At 41.9% G+C, this 20,652-nt stretch overlaps 1 protein-coding gene across 1 annotated transcript in view; it reads left to right on the top strand.

The window, feature by feature from the left end:
• The window catches only part of LOC137436088 (CUB and sushi domain-containing protein 3-like), a 1,358,203-nt gene that overhangs the window by 538,344 nt on the left and 799,207 nt on the right, over positions 1-20,652 (top strand). The window contains exons 9-10 of the mRNA XM_078786463.1: positions 3,365-3,489; positions 5,745-5,866. Of these exons, the coding sequence (XP_078642589.1) occupies positions 3,365-3,489; positions 5,745-5,866 (247 nt within the window). The remainder of the gene's footprint in view (positions 1-3,364; positions 3,490-5,744; positions 5,867-20,652) is intronic.

Here is a 20,652-nt window from a genome sequence, read left to right as displayed (position 1 = left end):
GTTGATACATTGGACTTTCAGAGCCGTTGTCTTTTTTTTTGGCCAAAATCCCAAGTTGTTTATCATGTCGCTACTTGCGTTCTCTGCTTTGCAGTTCTTGCAATTTTACTGATCTTCATAAATATCAGTCGATAGTCACACATGGCCATCTTTTCCCGGGAGCCATCATTTTTATTTTGGGATAATATTGGACTGTTTGGACACTCCATTTTGCCGTTGCTGGGTGTGGAACAATAAATCTGAACTCCAATTCAAATAATAGTGTTTGCCATCGATCACTGGTGAAATAACATGCTGTGCTGTGCTGCAATCAACATACATGAATGACAAATTGAACAGTTATCTGGCATAATACAATTGCCTGAGGAATCGATGAAGGAAACCACCATTATTCCACCGAAATGCCTCACACAATTTAATTTTCTCAATTTGCTGATGATGGAACATCTTACTGATGATGTTTATAAAAACCACACTTAAGGTGAGATTGGTCTATACACGCAATCAATATAAAAATCCCTATTTTAGTAATTGCTGCTGACCGAACAACTGAGGTTGCGCGCGTGCAATTTGGGATGTGTCGATGGTCCTCGCCAAAAAGGCTGATTGTTTCATCTCTTCACTGCTAAGTTATTGCCATAGTTGCGTGGCCTCTGTCATGTCTACATCTGCCCCGAAGTTGAAGCGTAGCTGTCAATGACGGCCCAGCGGACTTTCCGGGTCAGCATGTTTTTGTCCTTGATCATTGATTGATTGATCTTGGATTGATCCTGCACAGTCACACAAATGTAAGGATTGGCTCTTCAGCTTTCCAACAAATTCAACTTCTTCTGAAATATCAAGGATAATTGTTTTAGCCGCGATGATTCTAACAGCTACAGCAACTGCTGCTGTTTCCTGATTTACAAAAAGTCATGCAACTTTGTAAGCAAAGGCAGTGTGAAGGCCCAGATTGCAGTGAACCATGAGTTGAGACATATGCCAAAGTGGAGCATGTCAAATAAACATTGCTGTTAGTATAATATAGTTTATTAGTCTTAATATTGGAAGTTGTAGATCACAACAGCTCAGCCAAAAGTTGAGCCACTGGGATATAGGGTACACAGATATAATCCATTAAAAACACTTTGGTAAGGTACCATGAACAGCACCAATGGGGATAGTTTTTAAAAGGGCAATTGAGATATGGAGGTATCTTGGGTACACGTTCAGATCATACTTAACCAAGATTGCAACAATTATGCACTTTAAGCAAGGCCAAAGCTGAGTTGAGCACAGATTTAGGCTCCCACTTCACCTCAACAAATGAAGGCATGAGCAAGATCACCTCAAGTGTTGACAACTTGATAGGACCGATTATACATTTGTGCTTTTATGTCACGCACACACCATTTCCAACGCAAACCTTTCTTCCAGCACAATGATGTATCCAAATAGCCATCAGGAACAAAGAAAGCAAATATGGAGAAATAGAGACTATTACAGTAAACTTGTGGGAAGGCATGTCACATTGATTAAGCAATTAGAAGCAGATCCTGAACTAACACTATTACTTCTTTAAGGGTGCCAATTACTCCCACCTTCTTGTGGGGCCGGCCGGGGGAGGTTTTTGGCCCAAGTCTTTCAGGAAGTAATGTTCAGATTGCGAGACCTGACGTTCGAATAAAGGTTCCTGAAGTTTGGACAAGGTGCTGCCGATAACTTGTCTTTTATACGTGAAAGACAGCTTTAACGTCCACCAACAACCATAACTGTCAGACGGGTTCTCTGAGTTAGCGCCTGTCCAATGGATGTTGCGCCAACTGACGCCTCATGACCTTGTACGTGAAACACCAGTGTGACGGGTTACAGCACGGTCTAGATTCCAACCCAAGCTGAGCGGTTCAAAGATGGGTGCACATGACCTGAAGATATGGATGCCGAATTTAAAATGAGAAAAATAATATGCATAATGCTTTTGCTCATGAATGAAGTCATTCCTTTTTAATTTGTTCCTTTAATTAATTTGCTCACTTTTCTTTTTAAATATTTTTACGGTGCTTTTTCCATTGCAAAGACTCATTTTGGGAAAAGTTAGTGTGTTATCGTCGGCTAATTAATTTGCTCACTTTTCTTTTTAAATATTTTCATTGTGCTTTTTCCATTGCAAAGACTCATTTTGCGATGGGTTGGTGTGTTATCGTCAGTTAATTAATTTGCTCACTTTTCTTTCTAAATATTTTAATGGTGATTTTTCCATTGCAAAGACTCATTTTGCGAAGAGTTGGTGTGTTATCGTCAGCTAATTAATTTGCTCACTTTTCTTTTTAAATATTTTTATGGTGCTTTTTCCATTGCAAAGACTCATTTTGCGATGAGTTGGTGAGTTATCGTCAGCTAATTAATTTGCTCACTTTTCTTTTTAAATATTTTCATTGTGCTTTTTCCATTGCAAAGACTCATTTTGCGATGGGTTGGTGTGTTATCGTCAGTTAATTAATTTGCTCACTTTTCTTTCTAAATATTTTAATGGTGATTTTTCCATTGCAAAGACTCATTTTGCGAAGAGTTGGTGTGTTATCGTCAGCTAATTAATTTGCTCACTTTTCTTTTTAAATATTTTTATGGTGCTTTTTCCATTGCAAAGACTCATTTTGCGATGAGTTGGTGAGTTATCGTCAGCTAATTAATTTGCTCACTTTTCTTTTTAAATGTTTTTATTGTGCTTTTTCCATTGCAAAAACTCATTTTGCGATGAGTTGGTGTGTTATCGTCGGCTTAATTTGCTCACTTTTCTTTTTAAATATTTTTATGGTGCTTTTTCCATTGCAAAGACTCATTTTGCGAAGAGTTCGCGTGTTATCATCGGCACCCTGAATAAGTTCCAAGTTTTGGCCCTGATCTCATAGACAGTAGTGTGCCAAAGCAATGGTAGTACGTGGCTTTATCTAACAATTATTTTCATTGTTCGACCCATAGGCCCTGTGGCTATGCGATGAGAAACATATCAGTCTGGCTGTGCTAGGTTTCTGCTCCAATTTTGCAAACACCAAGACGTCTAACATCGCAGCAGTTGCCAATATATTCAGGATAAAGTATAACTTGGAGCTGAAAATTCACGATTATAGTTACTAATTGAACCTGGCTTTGAAGCATAATTTTGAGCACCGAGTTTGCGATGAATGACAAATTCAACTGTTCAAAATAATGTGTCGCCTGTGGAATTCCAAACTTCCGTCTTTTGAAATGGCGATTGCAAGGTATGGAACATAGAATGTAATTGAAGTCTGAGGTCCACTTTTGCTGCATATAATTTGTGTTGCTGTGAGGGTCGTGTTGCTTTGTAGTGCATCACGCTGTTACCTTGTCATTTTGCGCGTGGCAGGTTGGGGTCCATCGTTCGATTCTCGTGCAGCAAGGGCTTTGTGCTCCAGGGAGCAAGTACCATCTCCTGCCAGCGTGTGAGCAATGTCTTTGCTGCCTGGAGTGACAGCACACCGCATTGCCAAGGTATCGACACCCTGCCATGACATTTTCTCTTTTCTCAAACTCACTTTTTCTTCCCCATATCTGATGCGACAACACCGCAACCTATATCCTGACACTGCATTAACTACCCAAGGGAAATACTTAGTACCCTGTTATACAAGTTTCCCCTTCATTCCGCTCACTCCATTTCCTGCTGCTAATGCTCGTACATCACATCCTTCAAAATTCAACCCAAGTTTGTGTCAAACACATTCAACGTATCGACATTACAGCTTGACTTCCAACATGGCCGCCTGTCTGCCATTTGTAATGTGTTATCAGAGTTATCATTCTCTTCAAACATTTTGTTTGTCTGCGTCACAATACAACAACTTTCTTCATCCGCACACCTCTCAGATATTTCTCCATCACCTGCATTCATAACTACAAAGCAATTATCGAGTAGTCGAAAGTGAAAAACAATTTTGATTACTCTTTAAAAGCCATTGCTACATGTCCAAGAGGTAGCGTAAATTGATTGTTTATAGGGCACGGTTCAGTTGGGTTTAATTTGAACTCATACACACACCTCGGTTGAAAACGTCACATTTTGTGCTTGGAGCAAGTATTTTTTCAAGGTGCGCATCATACATACAGGCGATAAACACTCATCGTTTATCTCACTATGTTTTTCCGTGTCCTGCTGTTTGAGCACTGATGCTGCAGACAGGTGGTTCAAGGAATGCTTGCGAAAAGATTCTCTGCTAATTAGAGCTGCACAGAGCAGTGGTTCTTCAGACGACCCGAGACAGAGACAAATAGACAGGCATCCTCAGTAATCATGCCGCGTATTGCTACAAGAGAATTTTGCAAACATCCCTTATTGGTTCAATTAAAGGAAAACTTTTTTTTTTAATGCGCAACAGCATTAAAAAATTATTATTATTTTTTTTTTGCAACAGCATATTTTTTCTCTCCACCATTTCTATTTAACATGTTCGGAAATGAAAACCATAATGTAGAAATATATAGGACAATATTCCCTGCTGAGACTGCACCATGCACTGCAAAGTCTGTGGTGCTGGTGTTTAATATAACTGTGGTCAATTTTTTTGTTTGTATTATTACTATTATTAGTCCCCTACCGGTGTACACTGGAGGGGACTATAGGTTTGCACGCCGTCCGTCAGTCCGTCAGTCCGTCAGTCCGTCACGCAAAGAACAGTTTTCCGGACTTTTTTTTTCTAAACTCTTAATGCTAATGATTTCAATCTTGGTACATGGTTTCCTCATGATAAGTTACAGATCAGGTTCGAACTTCACGACGTTTCGATCATTTTTGACAAAGTTATGGCACTTTGAACTTTGGGGAATTCTGATAATTCTGATGATCCTTAACTCAGTGTCATTTTAAGTTTTAATTTCCTTTAAAAAAGATTTTCTCTGCAATAATAGGACCGATTGAGATCAAATTTTCACCGTAGGGGGGACTCGGTCTGTAGAATATTTTAATCGTAATTATGACGTCACAAGTCACGTGGTTCGGCCACCATATTGTTTTTCGTGAAAACACGAAAACCCCTTTTTCTCTGCAACGGCTGAACAGATCGAGGCCAAACTTTGCAGGCAGAATCGCATACCCATGACGAACAGAAAAGTCAGCGAGCATGACGTCAAGCATCACATGGTTTCAGAGTTATGACGTTTTTAAGCATGAACCTTTAAAACCGAGCTCCTCCCTCATTTTTGATCCAATCGAGGGGAAACTTCACAAATCTGTTCAGCATGTCAGTCTACTAAAATGTCCTTTTGGAATTTGCGATATGTCACGTGGTTTGGCAGATATCGTTAATTAAACGAAAATATTTTTTAAAATGGATATCTCTTGAATCGCTCGTACCTCAGACCGTGAATTGGTAATTATATAATTCACACAGTGCAATACGTGCAGGCCGCTCCACGGAGCGACCTTGCGGGCTTATCAACGAGGCGAGGCGTGACACACATGTGTCTCAGCATACCTCAGATCAAGTTTGAAAACCAGCATCAACCGTGCATAAATTTGCATATTCGATCATTTTTGACAAAGTTATGGCACTTTGAACTTTGGTAGGGGACATGGATTGCAGCGCAATACTCAGAATGCTTGTTATTATTATTATTTTGCAATAAAAATTTATAACTCAGGAACTTTTCATCACATTCATGTCACTAACTTCATCACAGTCTGTTTTTAATTGTGAGCATGTTTTCGATAAGCCGCCTCATAGCTTTCTCTGTGTGTTTCCCTGTTGTAGCAATTACGTGCGGCACAGCGAGGTTCGGGCCAAGCGGCACCATGGTGTCCCCCAACTTTCCAGTACAATATGATAATGGTGCTCAGTGTGTGTGGACCATACAGGCTGTGCAACCCAGAAAGGTGAGCAGGGGAAGACAAATGATTGTGTAACCACAAGGTCATTAGGGGAACCTCTTATTTCATGTGTAACCTGAAAGCTGGTTTACCTGAGATGTCCGTTCTCGTTTGGCAAGATGTGCCAGGTTGCTTCGTCCATATTCAATCTGAGCTGTTTGGTATGATGAGGCTCAATTGCATTCTGCTCAGGTATCATGAAGTATGCTTTGGAAGGTGTTGAACCTGACACCAATTACGTGACTTCCAAACCCCCATGGTACCTTTATTGTGGTCTTTCACAGGTTATCAATATCCTTAGCATGACCCCTTTCTGAAAATAGCAAGTCTTTCTGCTGGTACTCTGCAAACGTAGACTCATCCGATACATAAAATGGGCTGTGGATGTTGTTTTTTAAAGTTTTTTTTTAATGGTGTGCACATATTAACCGGAAGTTAATTCTGGTGAAGATTTTCAGTGTAGTAAGTAAAGTAAAAAAAAGAAAATACTTTTTTTGGGAAAGTGTAAACTATATGTAATTTAAGTAAACTACTGTATATGTAAGTTATGAAAAACTATATGTAATTAAAGTAAAACTACATGTAATTAAAGTAAAACTACATGTAAGTAAAGTAAAACTATATGCAAGTATATAAGTAAATGAGAATTATGTAAGTAAAGTAAAAACTGATATGATTGGTTAAAAATATTCCAATATGGATACGACTCAGGTATCATGGGATTCTTCCTGAGTTGAAGTCCCTCTGCTTGTTACACACACAATAGGTGAAGGGAAGGAGTGGATTTGGAGAAAGTATATCACAAAAATAAGGAAAGGGAAAGGTTAAGGAAGAAAGGTGAGGGTAAATAATTTGAGGAGAAATTGGAAAAGTGGTTTGGAGGGGAAAGGAATATGGGGAAGGAGATGAGTTAATTATGGGAATAGGAATATGGGGAAGGGGATGAGTTAATTATGGGAATAGGAATATGGGAGGGGGATGAGTAAATTATGGGAATAGGAATATGGGAAGGGGATGAGTTAATTATGGGAATAGGAATATGGGAAGGGGATGAGTTAATTATGGGAATAGGAATATGGGAAGGGGATGAGTTAGTTATGGGAATAGGAATATGGGAAGGGGATGTGGGAGTGTGGTGGGGTGGGGGGGGGGGGGGGGAGGGAGAGGTTTGGGAAGGAGGAAGGTGATGCCACATGTTGCATGTATGTAGATGATCTCTGCATGTTATTACCTTTACACTTTGTGGTCTGTCGTAAATATTGTGTCGTGGATGAATCGATGAAAAAATTCCGAATTAAATTTTTTGATAAATTACATTCAGCTGCGTTCACACATAATAAAGTGTAATTACTGTTGTATTCCATGTGGGAATTCATGCAATCTCTTCTGTATTTATCTCAATAAGAAGAAAAGCTAACATGCTTTTCTGCCCGAAAACGTGCTCTTTTCTCAGGTTGAAGTTACCGCACAAGTGTCGTAAACATTAAGCAAACTAGGATGGCCATCAATCACATGATCAATAACAAACAATCTTTTTGGGGGGATTTTTTTCATTGAAAGTGGGTCAGATTTTTCCATGTAGTTTTATAAGAATAATTATAATAATTTGTTTTATTATCAAACTCCAAATAAAAAGTCTGAAGAATAAAGATGTTTGGTCTACAAAATATAACTGATAAAAAATACATAAAAATAAATGAACATCAAAAAATATAAACTGTGACAAATCTGTTATTCAATAGGTTAACAAAACTAAATTAATACTTAATTGAAAAATCATGAAAATTTACAAAAATAAAATCAAAGTGAGCACATTAGCAATAAAACATAAATCGAAAAAAGGTTGACAACTGGTAATTAAAAGTGTAAAAAAAACCATAAAAAGACAATATACAATCAATATACAAGATAAAAAATGGACAATGACAAAAATGATATAAACAAACAAAAAAGGTTAAATAATTCAGCTATAAATATTCAACAAATGGGCAAGGAATGGAATGGAGGGTTGTTTGTATTATTGTGTTTGGGTTTGTGGAATATCGATTTGTTTTGAGTTGATTAAACTACGTCGAGATACCAATTGTGGAATTTGATTAAAAAGGTACCGATGACGACTGGAGGCGAGTACAGACTTAGCAAACTGTGTGACGAGTTTAATATAACGATCAGCAAGGGAAGCAATATTGAAAGCATGTAAAAGATCAGCATGGGGAAGATGATTTGGAAAGGTGATCCTTTGCCAAACCCTCTTTTGGACATGCTCGATGTCATGAACTTGGGATATGGTGAGACCTGACCTCCATACAGATGCTCCAAATTCTAAGATGGGGCAAATGCACATCTAGTGTAGCAGCATAGCAAACCTGTTGTGCATTTTGTGATACAAGCACCAAATTTGGCACAAATGTACATTAATATGTTGCGAACATTTTCAGATATTGGGCCACTTGAAATTCCGTAATTTTTTTTTTCAAATTTTTTCAAATTTCGTAATTTCAAATTTTTCGGGTGACACCGTCACAATTTCGGTCTTCGAGGCCGGCCGATATAGTGGGGCGGCTTAGCCCAAATATTCAAAAGAATTGTGCATTTTGTGATACAAGCACCAAATTTGGCACAAATGTACATTAATATGTTGCGAACATTGTGTGGTCAGCAATGAAGACGAGAGTCTGAATTACATGTATGCAAAAGACCTTGTGAACCAGTGAAGCAAATACACGGGTAAGCATGAATTAAATCTAGGGCATGATATAATTTCCATGATGTTTACCTCTACACTCAATGGTGGAAGGAGGTAATGTTTTGATCCCAGCTTGTCTGTATGTCTGTTTGTCTGTTAGTCCACAAAATTCCAGACAAAGCTTGTAGTAGTGGTAGTTGTAGTGGTAGTGGTGATAACAGAAATTGTTATATAGAACTGAACTTATATTATTATTATATGCAGAAAATAACTTCATTTCTATATGCCCTGCAGTGGACAGGTTAATTGGTTTATGCACTGAAGGGGTCACCCTGGTGTGCACTGCTGTGTTCTGCCTCACTGAGTTGTTCAGGTATGATGTACTCAGCACAAGCTTCCGGTCGGCCCGGAGGTGGGGGTGCGGGGCCTGTCACGGAACGTCAAAACAAACGGCCTGCCGGGGCCGCCCAAAAGTCGGGCGTGAGGGGCGCGTCCACTAATGGAACGCCTCTCGCTTCCCAGATCGAGGGCCACGTGGTCAGGAGAACCTCGTCCCTTCCGGTCACGCTTTGCCTATCGGCCGGCCTCGAAGACCGAAATTGTGACGGTGTCACCCGAAAAATTTGAAATTACGAAATTTGAAAAAATTTGAAAAAAAAAATTACGGAATTTCAAGTGGCCCAATATCTGAAAATGTTCGCAACATATTAATGTACATTTGTGCCAAATTTGGTGCTTGTTTCACAAAATGCACAATTCTTTTGAATATTTGGGCTAAGCCGCCCCACTAATCTTGTAGATGACTATTAAATCTCAAACTTTCACACCATTCTTCTTGAGCTTACACCAAGGTGTATAAACATCTAGAAGCATTGCTAGTCATGTGCTCAACCTGTTGATTCCACTCCAGATTGTCTTGAATCATGACACTGATCAGCTTCATAAATTAAATGGTTTCCAGCCAAGGAAACACCATTGATCGCTTGTTGAAGTATATAAGAAGAAGAAAAGTAGTGGTTTGGAGAAGATAGTGGTTTGCAAAGAAATGATATCCACATTACCCTGATACCTGCAGAAATTATATCCCAAGTCACATTTTTCTGCCTTAGGCATCAAGTCATTGTCACTACACCGGTCACGAAGTATGTCTTAGAACTATGTTACTTACATTAAAAACTGGAAAACGGTTATACCCAATATTACTTTTGTGTCACCCGTGAGGATCGGAAATTATGCTGGGGACCTATCTGACAGAATGTATTGCCAGTGCACATTCAAGATCCCGTGGTGTCCTCCGGAGTGTATCAGCAATTGTCATCAGCAAACAACAACAACATGCATTTTAAGGCCATTTTCCCTGCTAGAGCGGGGGTTAGCCAATTGTCATCAGCACACTGGACAAATTACAAATTCCTGCCCTAAATAGACATGAGGCTCATGCCGGCACCATATAGCAGTGGTCCTCGAGGCATCTTCAGTGCGACAAACGTTAACAATAACAGCCCAGTGCCTCATTGTCCATTAATATAAATAAATAAATAAATAAATAAATAAATATATATATATATATATATATATATATATATATATATATATATATATATATATATATATATATATATATATATATATATATATAAATACATATATATATATATATAAATACATACATACAGTATATCATAAAACTCTCAAAGATTTTCCAACAGGGTGGCAGCTTCAATTTACCATTCCAAGATCCAATCAATCAAGGCTGACAATCCATGTCAGACCACTCGTTAATCCATCAATTTAAGTTTTCCTTGCAAAGAATTCTCAATAATTATATATTTGTCATTGTTGTTGTCGTTGTCATCTTTACTGTTTTTTTTCATTATTAATTGATTAAAAATCAAAAATCAATTTTTGCGGCGAGGAAGCTTCCTCGAGCTCTCCACATCATCAAAGTTAAGTATTTTCCTAATCGTGTCTTTGTCAAATTTCCACTGGTTATTTTACTGTGTATGTGTTACTTTGTGTTTCTAGTTAGTCTTGGTTTGTAATTCGTGCAAACTTGTGTGTAATTGGTCGTTTTTTGTTCGAACTGTGTGCGGGGCCTGGTCCATCGAGGCGTCCCTTACCCCGTCAGTATTTTGCAAACTTAAGTTCTTTCTTTCACTGTATTGCTTTTTCTTTGATTTCATTTCACCCTCTACCTCCCCCGAACATCTTACTCTTTGTCTAAAGTTTTAAATACTAAAAAAGAAAAGGAAAAGAAAAAAATAGTAATAATTCTTATCTTCTCTCCCCATGGTCTCCCCTCCTCTTCCCACGTTCACATGTTTTCCCGTCCCTCCCTTCAATCCATCATAACTTCCTCCTCTTCAGCCGATTCCTTTCACCTTTCCAATTTAAATTCACTGTACCCCTTCCCTGTTTGGAGAAGACCCAGCGAGGCCTTCATCGGGGCCGAGCGAGCAAGGCTTCCGCTGCCGAAATCCAGCGTGGCTTGGGCGATTTTGCCCCTGTTTGGAGAACACCCAGCGAGGCCTTCATCGGGGCCGAGCGAGCAAGGCTTCCACTGCCGAAATCCAGCGCGGCTTGGGCGATTTTGCCCCTGTTTGGAGAACACCCAGCGAGGCCTTCATCGGGGCCAAGCGAGCAAGGGCGTGTCGGGACCTGGTTCGCGCCATTGACCGAGTGGTTCACACCAACCAGAGCTGTTTTCGGATGACGTGCTGATGTCCTTGGACTTCGCGCCAGGCTCTGGGTCGCCCGGGCTGACGTGGTGTGGTGCTGACCGGGCAAACGTGGTGTGGTGCTGACCGGGCCGACGTGGTGTGGTGCTGACTGGGGAAACGTGGTGTGGTGGTGACCGGGCCGACGTGGTATGGTGCTGACCGGGCCGACGTGGTGTGGTGCTGACCGGCCCACCGTGGTGTGGTGCTGACCGGCCCACCGTGGTGTGGTGCTGACCGGGCCACCATAGTGTGGTGCTGACTGGGCCGACATGGTGTGGTGCTGACCGGGCCGCCGTGGTGTGGTGCTGACCAGGACGCCATGGTGTGGTGCTGACCGGGCTGACGTGGTGTGGTGCTGACCGGGCCGACGTGGTGTGGTGCTGACCGGGCCGACGTGGTGTGGTGCTGACCGGGCCGACGTGGTGTGGTGCTGACCGGGCCGACGTGGTGTGGTGCTGACCGGGCCGACGTGGTGTGGTGCTGACCGGGCCGACGTGGTGTGGTGCTGATCGGGCCGACGTGGTGTGGTGCTGACGGAGCCCCCGCAGCCGTGATGCTGACGCCGCCCCCTCCCCACCCCCCCAGAATTTCCATGTTTTAAACGTTTCCCAGTGTGTACCCTGGATGAGAATAGGTACACCATATCCCTGCATGTCGTAAGAGACGACTAAGAGGGTTGGCGTCAGGAAGGGCATCCGGCCATAAAAACATTGCCTCAAAAAGAAAACCATGACAATTACAACTACATATGGGCAGGGTACAGCCCGAAGTGGAGATCGGTTTCTGAGGTTTGGGACATTGAATGTAGGGACAATGACAGGGAGATCAGGAGAAGTGGTGGAAGTATTGGTCAGAAGTAGAGTGGACATATGTTGTGTGCAAGAGATGAGATGGAAGGGAAGAGGTGTGAGAATGGTGAAGGGTAGGAAGGGACAGAAATACAAGTTTGTGTGGCAAGGGTGCCTGGAGGGCGTGAATGGTGTTGGTGTTCTGTTTTCTGAGGAGTTTGTAGACAGTGTGGTGAGTGTGACTAGAATGAGTGATAGGTTGATGATGGTGAAAATTATGATTGGAAAGCTCTTGGTGAACGTCATCCCGGGATATGCTCCGCAGGTTGGTTGGAGCGATGAAGAGAAGGACAAGTTCTGGTGTGCGATAGAGAAGCTGATGGAAAACGTGAAAGATGAGGAAGTTGTTGTGGTAGGAGGAGACCTAAATGGACATGTGGGAAGGAGTGTGGATGGTTTTGAGGGAGTTCATGGGGGTTACGGATATGGTATGAGAAATGGAGAAGGTGAAAGGATTTTGGAGTTTGCTGATGGAGCTGATTTGTTGATTTGTAATACTCAGTTCCAGAAAGAGGATAATAAGCTTGTTACATACACGTCAGTTGGGTCGACGACAACCGTTGACTGCCTGATGGTGCGTAGGTGAGATAGGGGGCACCTCTGGGACACAAAGGTGATCCCGGGGGAGGAGGCTGTTTCACAGCACTACTTGGTTGTCTGCGACATAAGGGTGAAAGGTGCGAGGAGAGCTCGGCGGGTGAAGTACCAACCGAGAATGAAGGTGTGGAGGTTGAAAGAGGTGACAGTAAGGGAGGCATTAAAAGAGAGGCTAAGTAGGGTAGAAGATGATGTGGTTGAGCTTGAAAGTGGTTGGATGTCAATGAAAGCTAGTCTGTTGGGAGCCGTTGATGAGGTATGTGGATGGACAAAAGGACCACCGAGGCACTTGGAAACATGGTCGTGGGATGATGAAGTTGGAAAGAGGATTGACGAGAAGAGGAAGAAGTTCAAGCAGTGGCAGAAGGCGAAGGGTACGGGAGCAGAACAGCAGAGCATGAAAGTAATAAGGCAGCCAGGAAGGCTGCAAAGAAAGAGGTAGCAAAGGAGCAGGAGGCATGTGGGACAATGTTCGGAGAACGCTTGGATTCGGAAGAGGGTCAGAGAGCAGTATTCAGGATTGCAAAGCAGAAAGCGAAAGAGAGGTGTGATGTGATGGGGGTGAGTTGCTTGAAGGATGAAGTGGGACAAATCGTTGTGGACCCAGATGGAATTAAAGGAAGATGGAAAAGATATGTGGAAATGCTGTTGAATACAGAGAATGAATGGGATGGCAACATAGAGGGTAACCCAGTTTTAGGACCGGCAGAGAAGATAACTGAGAAGGAAGTTGAGGAAGCGATAAATGCAATGAAGAGTAGAAAAGCGGGAGGGCCGACGGGAGTTGTGGGAGATATGTTGAAGGCAGCAGGAAGTTGGGGTGTGAAGAGAATGACAGAGATCTGTAATCTGGTGGTGAAAGAAGGCCGCATTCCAGTGGATTGGGAACTGAGTACCCTCGTCCCTCTATACAAAGGGAAAGGTGACCCTCTGGAGTGTGGCTCGTACCGAGCGATAAAGTTATTGGAGCATGGAATGAAGGTATTGGAAAGGGTGTTGGAGAGGAGGATAAGGAAGAAAGCGGAGATCGACGAAATGCAGTTTGGATTTATGCCAGGAAGAGGAACGACAGACGCGCTTTTCATTGCAAGGCAGTTGCAGGAGAAGTACATGGAGAAGAGGAAGAACTTGTTTCTTGGGTTTGTTGATCTGGAGAAAGCATTCGATAGGGTTCCACGCCAAGTATTGACATGGGCATTGAGGAAGATCAGAGTGGAGGAATGGCTGATCAGAGTAGTGATGGCAATGTACAAAAGAGCGCGACAGCTGTAAGGACGAAGGATGGGAACAGTGGTGAGTTTGAGGTGAAGGTGGGAGTGCATCAGGGGTCGATACTAAGTCCACTACTATTTGTAGCTGTGATGGAGGTGCTGGCTCAGAACGTAAAGGAGGGTTTACCGTGGGAGTTGTTGTATGCAGATGATCTGGTGTTGATTGCGGAAAGTATGGATGGACTGAAGGAAAAGATGAACAAGTGGAAGGAATGTATGGAGACAAAAGGTCTGAAGGTGAATATCGGAAAGACGAAGGTGATGGCAAGTGGTAAAGCATGTGGTGAGGTGGAAAGAACTGGGAAGTGGCCCTGTGCTGTGTGCAGGAAGGGTGTAGGAGTGAACTCCATTCAATGTCCAATGTGCGTTGAGTGGGTTCATCAAAAATGTTGTGGTCTGAGAGGGTCATTAACCAGTGTGGCAGCTACATTCAAATGTAAGGTGTACACAGAGGGAGCTGCAAATGGAGGAAATGTTGAGTTGAATCTTGGAGACGGCGTGAAGCTGGAAGGTGTGAAAACATTTTGCTACCTCGGAGACATGCTGAATGGAGAAGGTGGATCAGACTCGGCAACGGTTGCTAGAGTGAGATGTGCATGGAAGAAGTTTTGGAAACTGAGTGGCATGCTGATGAGGAGGGGAGTGTCATTGAAGCTGAAGGGAAAGGTGTATGCTGCATGTGTGAGAAGTTTTATGATTTATGGGAGCGAGACATGGGTAATGAACATAGAGCAGCAACGAAGGTTGGAAAGGGCGGAAATGTGAATGGTTCAATGTATGTGCGGAGTATCGTTGAGAGAGAGGAAGACAAATGATGAATTGCGAAAGATGATGGGAATAGAGCCTGTGATTGATGCTGTGAAGAGGAACAGGTTGAGATGGTTTGGTCATGTGTTGAGGAAGGATGAAAGTGACTGGTTGAGAAGAGTGATGGACATGAATGTAGAAGGAAGTAGAGGACGGGGAAGACCGAGAAAGACTTGGCTGAAGATGGTGGAAGAATAAATGCGGGCAAGGGAGTTAACAAGGAGAGATGCATAAAATAGGGCAAAATGGAGAAGATTGTTATGGGGACCGCAAGGCTAACCCCCGCTCTAGCAGGGAAAATGGCCTTAAAATGCATGTTGTTGTTGTTGTTGTTGTTTGTTGTTGTACCCGTTCCACCTTTCTCCTTCTTTCTCAGATCTGCTTTCATCTAACCTTCAAAAAAATAGTAATATTATTAACGAAGAAAATAAAAAGGCGGTCTCTCCTTCCGTACTAACAAATTGCTTTTACACCTCCTGGTTCCTTCGCGCTGTTCCCCTGGCTTGCCAATCTATTCTTCTACATTTCAGGAATTTCTCAGATTGTTCACTGTTCTGCTTTAAAATGTTTAAAATACCTCCTGCCATGCTGTTCTCTTTTGTATACCATAACTCAATTCTATTTCTTCCTGTTCAAAAGGCTGCAATTAATTTGCTCATTAAATCTTTCCATCACAAAAAAAAATTCAATGTTATACAGATCTTCCTTACTTCATTCTCTGAATTCTTTCATTCTACCCCTCCTAAAACATTTTCCAATGGATCTCAGATTTGAATATCTCAAGAAACCCAGTCTGTAATAAATGTTCGATTTTCTTCAATCATTCTAAACTTTAAAAATTCCCAACTCACCCCTCCCTCCCAAATATCTCTCCTCACCCCTCCGCCTCTAATCTCCCTTCTCACCCTTCCCCTTCAAAATTCCCAAACCACCCCTCCCCTTAAAAACTCCCAACCCACCCCTCCCCTTCAAAACTCCCAACTCACCCCTCCCCCTCAAATCCCCTCACCCAAACTAGTGGAACATGTCTTTCAATCCTGACAAATCTCACACTCTCACTTTGTCTCTCTGAAAAGACCATCTGGACAACCCTCCCATCTACTTTCTGAACAATCCTCTCCAATAAGTTCTGTCACTCAAGCTTTTGTGTCTCACTATCTGCCATGATCTTTCCTGGGGAAAACCACATTTCCAAGCTGGCCTCCAAAGCCAGTCGCCGACTGGACATTCTTCGTTGTACGTAGTCACCTTGGCACACCTGAGCTCCTCACCACATACAAAGCTTTCATCTGCAGCTTGATGGAGTACTGCTCTTCCCTATGGGCTGGTGCTCCTGCCTTTCATTCCTCTTTTTTCCCACCTCTGAAAGAAACTCCTTCACTCTCTTCAATCCCACTCCTTCCTCCAGATCATTAAAACAGCTGTTCACCACCATCTCTTGTCTTCCCTCATCCAAAACCTTGATCTTTTCTACCCCCGTTAATTCACCCCAGATCCACCTTTTGGAAATAGCGACTTCTTTCCTGGAAGTTCGAGCAGTGTCCATTTGTTTTATACTTCTCCCATTCCCCTTCCCCCACGCCCTCTCCCTCCCACAGATCTCCCAATGTCCCTGTTCTCTACCGTTGTTGTGCTTGTGTGCTTCCCCTTCTCTCCCCATCTTGTCTCCCACTCCCTTTATTATATGTTTTATGTGTCCGTTTATGTTTTTTGTGATTAATGTTTGCTCTTAAACGAGCCTCGATCTTGTATTCAAAAAAAAAAAATTAAAAAATTTGGTTCGGTGGATATCAACGGGCATTGCTTTTTGCAGGGAGCATTTTAATGCCATTGTCCAATTGCCATGTGTGCTTGAGCAGTCAACCACAAAGTGTAAAGGGTTACTATTTATAAAAGACCAAGGCACCGATTTCACCCTGTAAATTGAGCATTCCGAGATTCTTTCTGACCCTACAATTCAAAATCATTCATTTTCTTCAGACTTTTAAGTTTTAGTGTCTATTTTTTTATATATATATATTTTTTATAGTTAGTATATATATATTTAAAGCCATAATAAAGCTTTTAAGTTTCCAGTAGCTTAGTGTCTATTTAAAATAAAATAAAAATTCCCTTTGAGCTGAAGATGAACCAACAACCTCTGGGATGCCTTCTTCTTCTTCATTATGCAGCACATGGCTGAGGGTAGCATCATTTGCTTTGAGTGAAACTGTGTCGCTGATGCAGTGCCCCCTGTAGATTAGAGCAGGAATTTTAATTTTGCCAAGGTGCTGTCAATAGCTTCCCTACTCTTCACAAATGACACCATGTCCACCAACTAATGTCCACCATCTAATGCCGGTAGACAGGACGCTCAGTTTAACATCCATCTGGAGGAAGGCTCACACATTGATGAATCGCTCGACATGCGAAACACATTGAAGACAGCTTACAGCTGGAACTGCTGACTCAACTTAGACGAGTGTGCATACCTGTCGGCTATCCCATCAGCCCTTTATCTTACAGCCATACATCAATTTGCTGGAGTAATTACAATGCTACTTTCATGCCAGGTGGGATCAACAACACGATCGATAAGTGAAGAGTCAACCACAGCATGGATCTCTGCCAAGTTTCACTAAATTCTTATAAATTGTGAGAGTTCATGTTTGCAGCCCCACCTTGGTCAATGCATCCACTGAATCCTTGTAATTATTATATGAAGAGCAATTTGTGTCATCACACAGCCGAAGACATCCATCCCTTAAATACCAGTAACGAAAGACATTTGTGTCCATGACATTTGATTGAATAACTTTTGTACATTTGTACAAAAAATCCCAGGTAGAATTCGCTTTCGTTATTTTATTTAAAAAAAAAAAATTATCTTTTTGTTTTTTATTTAAAATATTTATATTATTTAAATATTAAAATTATTTGCAGACATTTGTCCAGGTAGAATTCGCTTTCGTTATTTTATTTTAAAAAAAACTATATTTTTGTATTTTATTTAAAATATTCATATTATTATTTAAATATTAAAATTATTTATTTTTTTAAATTCTTATATTTCTTGCTTATTATTCGGTATATTTATTAATTTGACATCGATTTGTTGATTAAATTTGCTTTCAATGTAGACTATAAACAACCTTATTATATGATCAAGTTGATTAAATATTTTAACTGGAGCTGGTGGAATATGTCAGAGGTATTCACATATTGAGCTGTCTACCGTGGGTTTGAATCTAGACCCAACTATAAACTCTCACCCTGGAACTGTTGACGTCCACTGAGAGAACGTCAAGTTGAACGACCAATGTGCCAGCACCGGTTGTTTTTGGACGTTAATAATCCCTTGGTGTCTTTTCGCAAAAAGTAGTTGAGTTATCGCCAGCACCCCCAACAAATTACATATTCCTGCCGCCTTCATTGGAACCTCAGACCTGCCAATGGATTCGGGAAAGACGGGCCAAAAACCTTCCCTGGCTGACCTCACAATGTGGGAATAATTGGAGCCGTTAAAGTAGTAATAGTAGTTTTCAAATGACTTGATTGTATCACTTTTATCAATTTATCACTCTGGTTTGCCTGCACATTGTATAGCTGGTGCTAATATATGACTTTCCCATGAGTGTTGTAGTTTTGACACGAGTCTCGTTAAGCTTCTGCAGAAACAAATTAAATTCCTCTCCGCAGTTGCCATGGTGCGGCCTCATCGGCATGGCGTCCTAATTAGGACCACTTTCATACTAGGCCTCTCTGATGCTAACATGCCATTCACATGAGTGAGTTTTGTAAGGGTATGTCAGACCAAGTTGGTACATTTGCATTGATTATTATGTGTCACTCGGGAAATTACCAGACGGTAATGCGCCTTCCTTATACTGACCCATAAGTGTGGAGATTTTTATTTTGATTATTATTAATATTGTTATTATCATTATTATTATTTATTGGAACACATGACCTTCGACTTTGTCCATGGTCACTATTATGGGGCCTCATCTGCATAGTCTGCACTTATGGCAGTAAAGGATTTGTTAAATGCAACTTCAACTTTTATTTATTCATCTCTTTATGTGTGTGTGTGTGTGTGTGTGTGTGTGTGTGTGTGTGTGTGTGTGTGTGTGTCTATGATAATAAAAAAGCATATGTGTGTGTCGGTGTGTCAGTGTACGTGTCTACTCTATATCTCCAAAACCATGAAACCTAGCAGCCCGAAACTTTGCATGCATTCGAAGTGAACTCTGAGGGAGTGCAGGAACGAAAACTGGGTATTTGGAGAAATCTAAACACCCCTTTAGAAGATAATTAACGGGCCTATTATATTAAAACCAAAAACAGGCTTACCCATGGTCAGCCCACATTCACCATGCAGGGGTCTTATTCCGCCATTTTGTTTCGGCCAAAAATTAAAAAACTGCCTTTCCTTTGAACAGGTCATGATGGTTTCTGTGAGATAGAGTTTCATACCTCTGAATCGCTGTATATATCACTGATTGCTGATCATCATGTCTACAAATCTCTGTATACATCGCTAATCCCTTGCCAAGCCAGCCGTTCCTTATCAATCGGTGTTTGTAAACCATGAAAATACAATCAACAGTGGTGTAATTGACTTTTTTTTTTTTTTAACAAGGTTGTCATTTAAAAAAACAGACAATTTGTTTGTCTGTTTTGAATTATGTGGTGGTGAGGTGTTTTAATTTCGTGGTGGTGAGGTGGTGATGTTACGGCCTGAAGCACACCAAGCCAAGCCTTCAATCACACTGTCTTTATTTATGGATTATTACACGAAAATCTCTTCCCACACATAAAACCAAGAAGGGAGAAAAGAGGAAAAAATCCGAATAGGCCAGTCCAAGAGTAGGCAGCTTCAAGAGTAGACCGGTCCAAGAGTAGGCCGGTCCAAGAGTAGGTCGGTCCAAGAGTAGGCCGGTCCAAGAGTAGGCCGGTCCAAGAGTAGGCCGGTCCAAGAGTGGGCCGGTCCAAGAGTGGGCCGGTCCAAGAGTGGGCCGGTCCAAGAGTGGGCCGGTCCAAGAGTGGGCCGATCCAAGAGTAGGCAGGTCCAAGAGTAGGCCCCAAGGCAGGCCCAACAGTAGGCCCCAGGGCAGGCCCAGTAGTAGGCCCCAAGGCCAACCAAACAGTAGGCCCCAGGGCAGGCCCAGTAGTGGGCCCCAAGGCAGGCCCAACAGTAGGCCCAAGGGCAGGCCCGGTGGTATGCCCCAGTGCAGGCCCAACACGAGAGGGTAGGAGTGGGCAAGTCCACGAGTAGGCCCCAAGGCAGGCCCAACAGTAGTAGGCAGCAAGAGTTCGATAAACGCCACCCTTCAGGTAGAGAGATTGCAGCTGGACACTCCACAACCCCCGAAAAAGCACTCTGCCACAAGCCCGCCTCCAAAATGGCCACACACTCCTCTGAATCACCTTCCTGGCCACTCCCCTGCCCCACAGGCAATAATAGGCTTTATACACATGGACGAAACCACTTGGTCTAACTCACAGGGGGGTGTGGGGGAAGGAAGAAGAAAAAGGTCACAAACCGTAACAGTGAGGGTAATATAAAAAAAACAGACAATGTTAAGGTAATGAAGTAAACTAAGTAAATATGTAAACGTGCGTTTTGTTGTATTCATTAAACCTGACAAAAGTTTAAAATGTAATCTTTGCCTTAACATAGTTCCATTTCCAGAGCTTCTCACAACCATGAAGCAATGTTGTAATTGTCTCACTTAGAAACAACATGGACAGAGAGATTGTAAAATGTAATGTATGTACCTCAATAATGGATGTGAGACAGTTACAACACGGCTTCCATGGGCTTTTGTTGGAATTGGCATTGGGTCATGTCATCTTGGAGAAGCTCGGTGATTAGTCTATT

Source organism: Myxine glutinosa, chromosome 11 (assembly GCF_964187855.1).
Source record: "Myxine glutinosa chromosome 11, kmMyxGlut1.1, whole genome shotgun sequence".
In the NCBI taxonomy this organism is placed as follows: domain Eukaryota; kingdom Metazoa; phylum Chordata; class Myxini; order Myxiniformes; family Myxinidae; genus Myxine; species Myxine glutinosa.
Note: the sequence above shows the minus strand (reverse complement) of the source record. Positions and strands in the feature narration are given on the sequence as shown.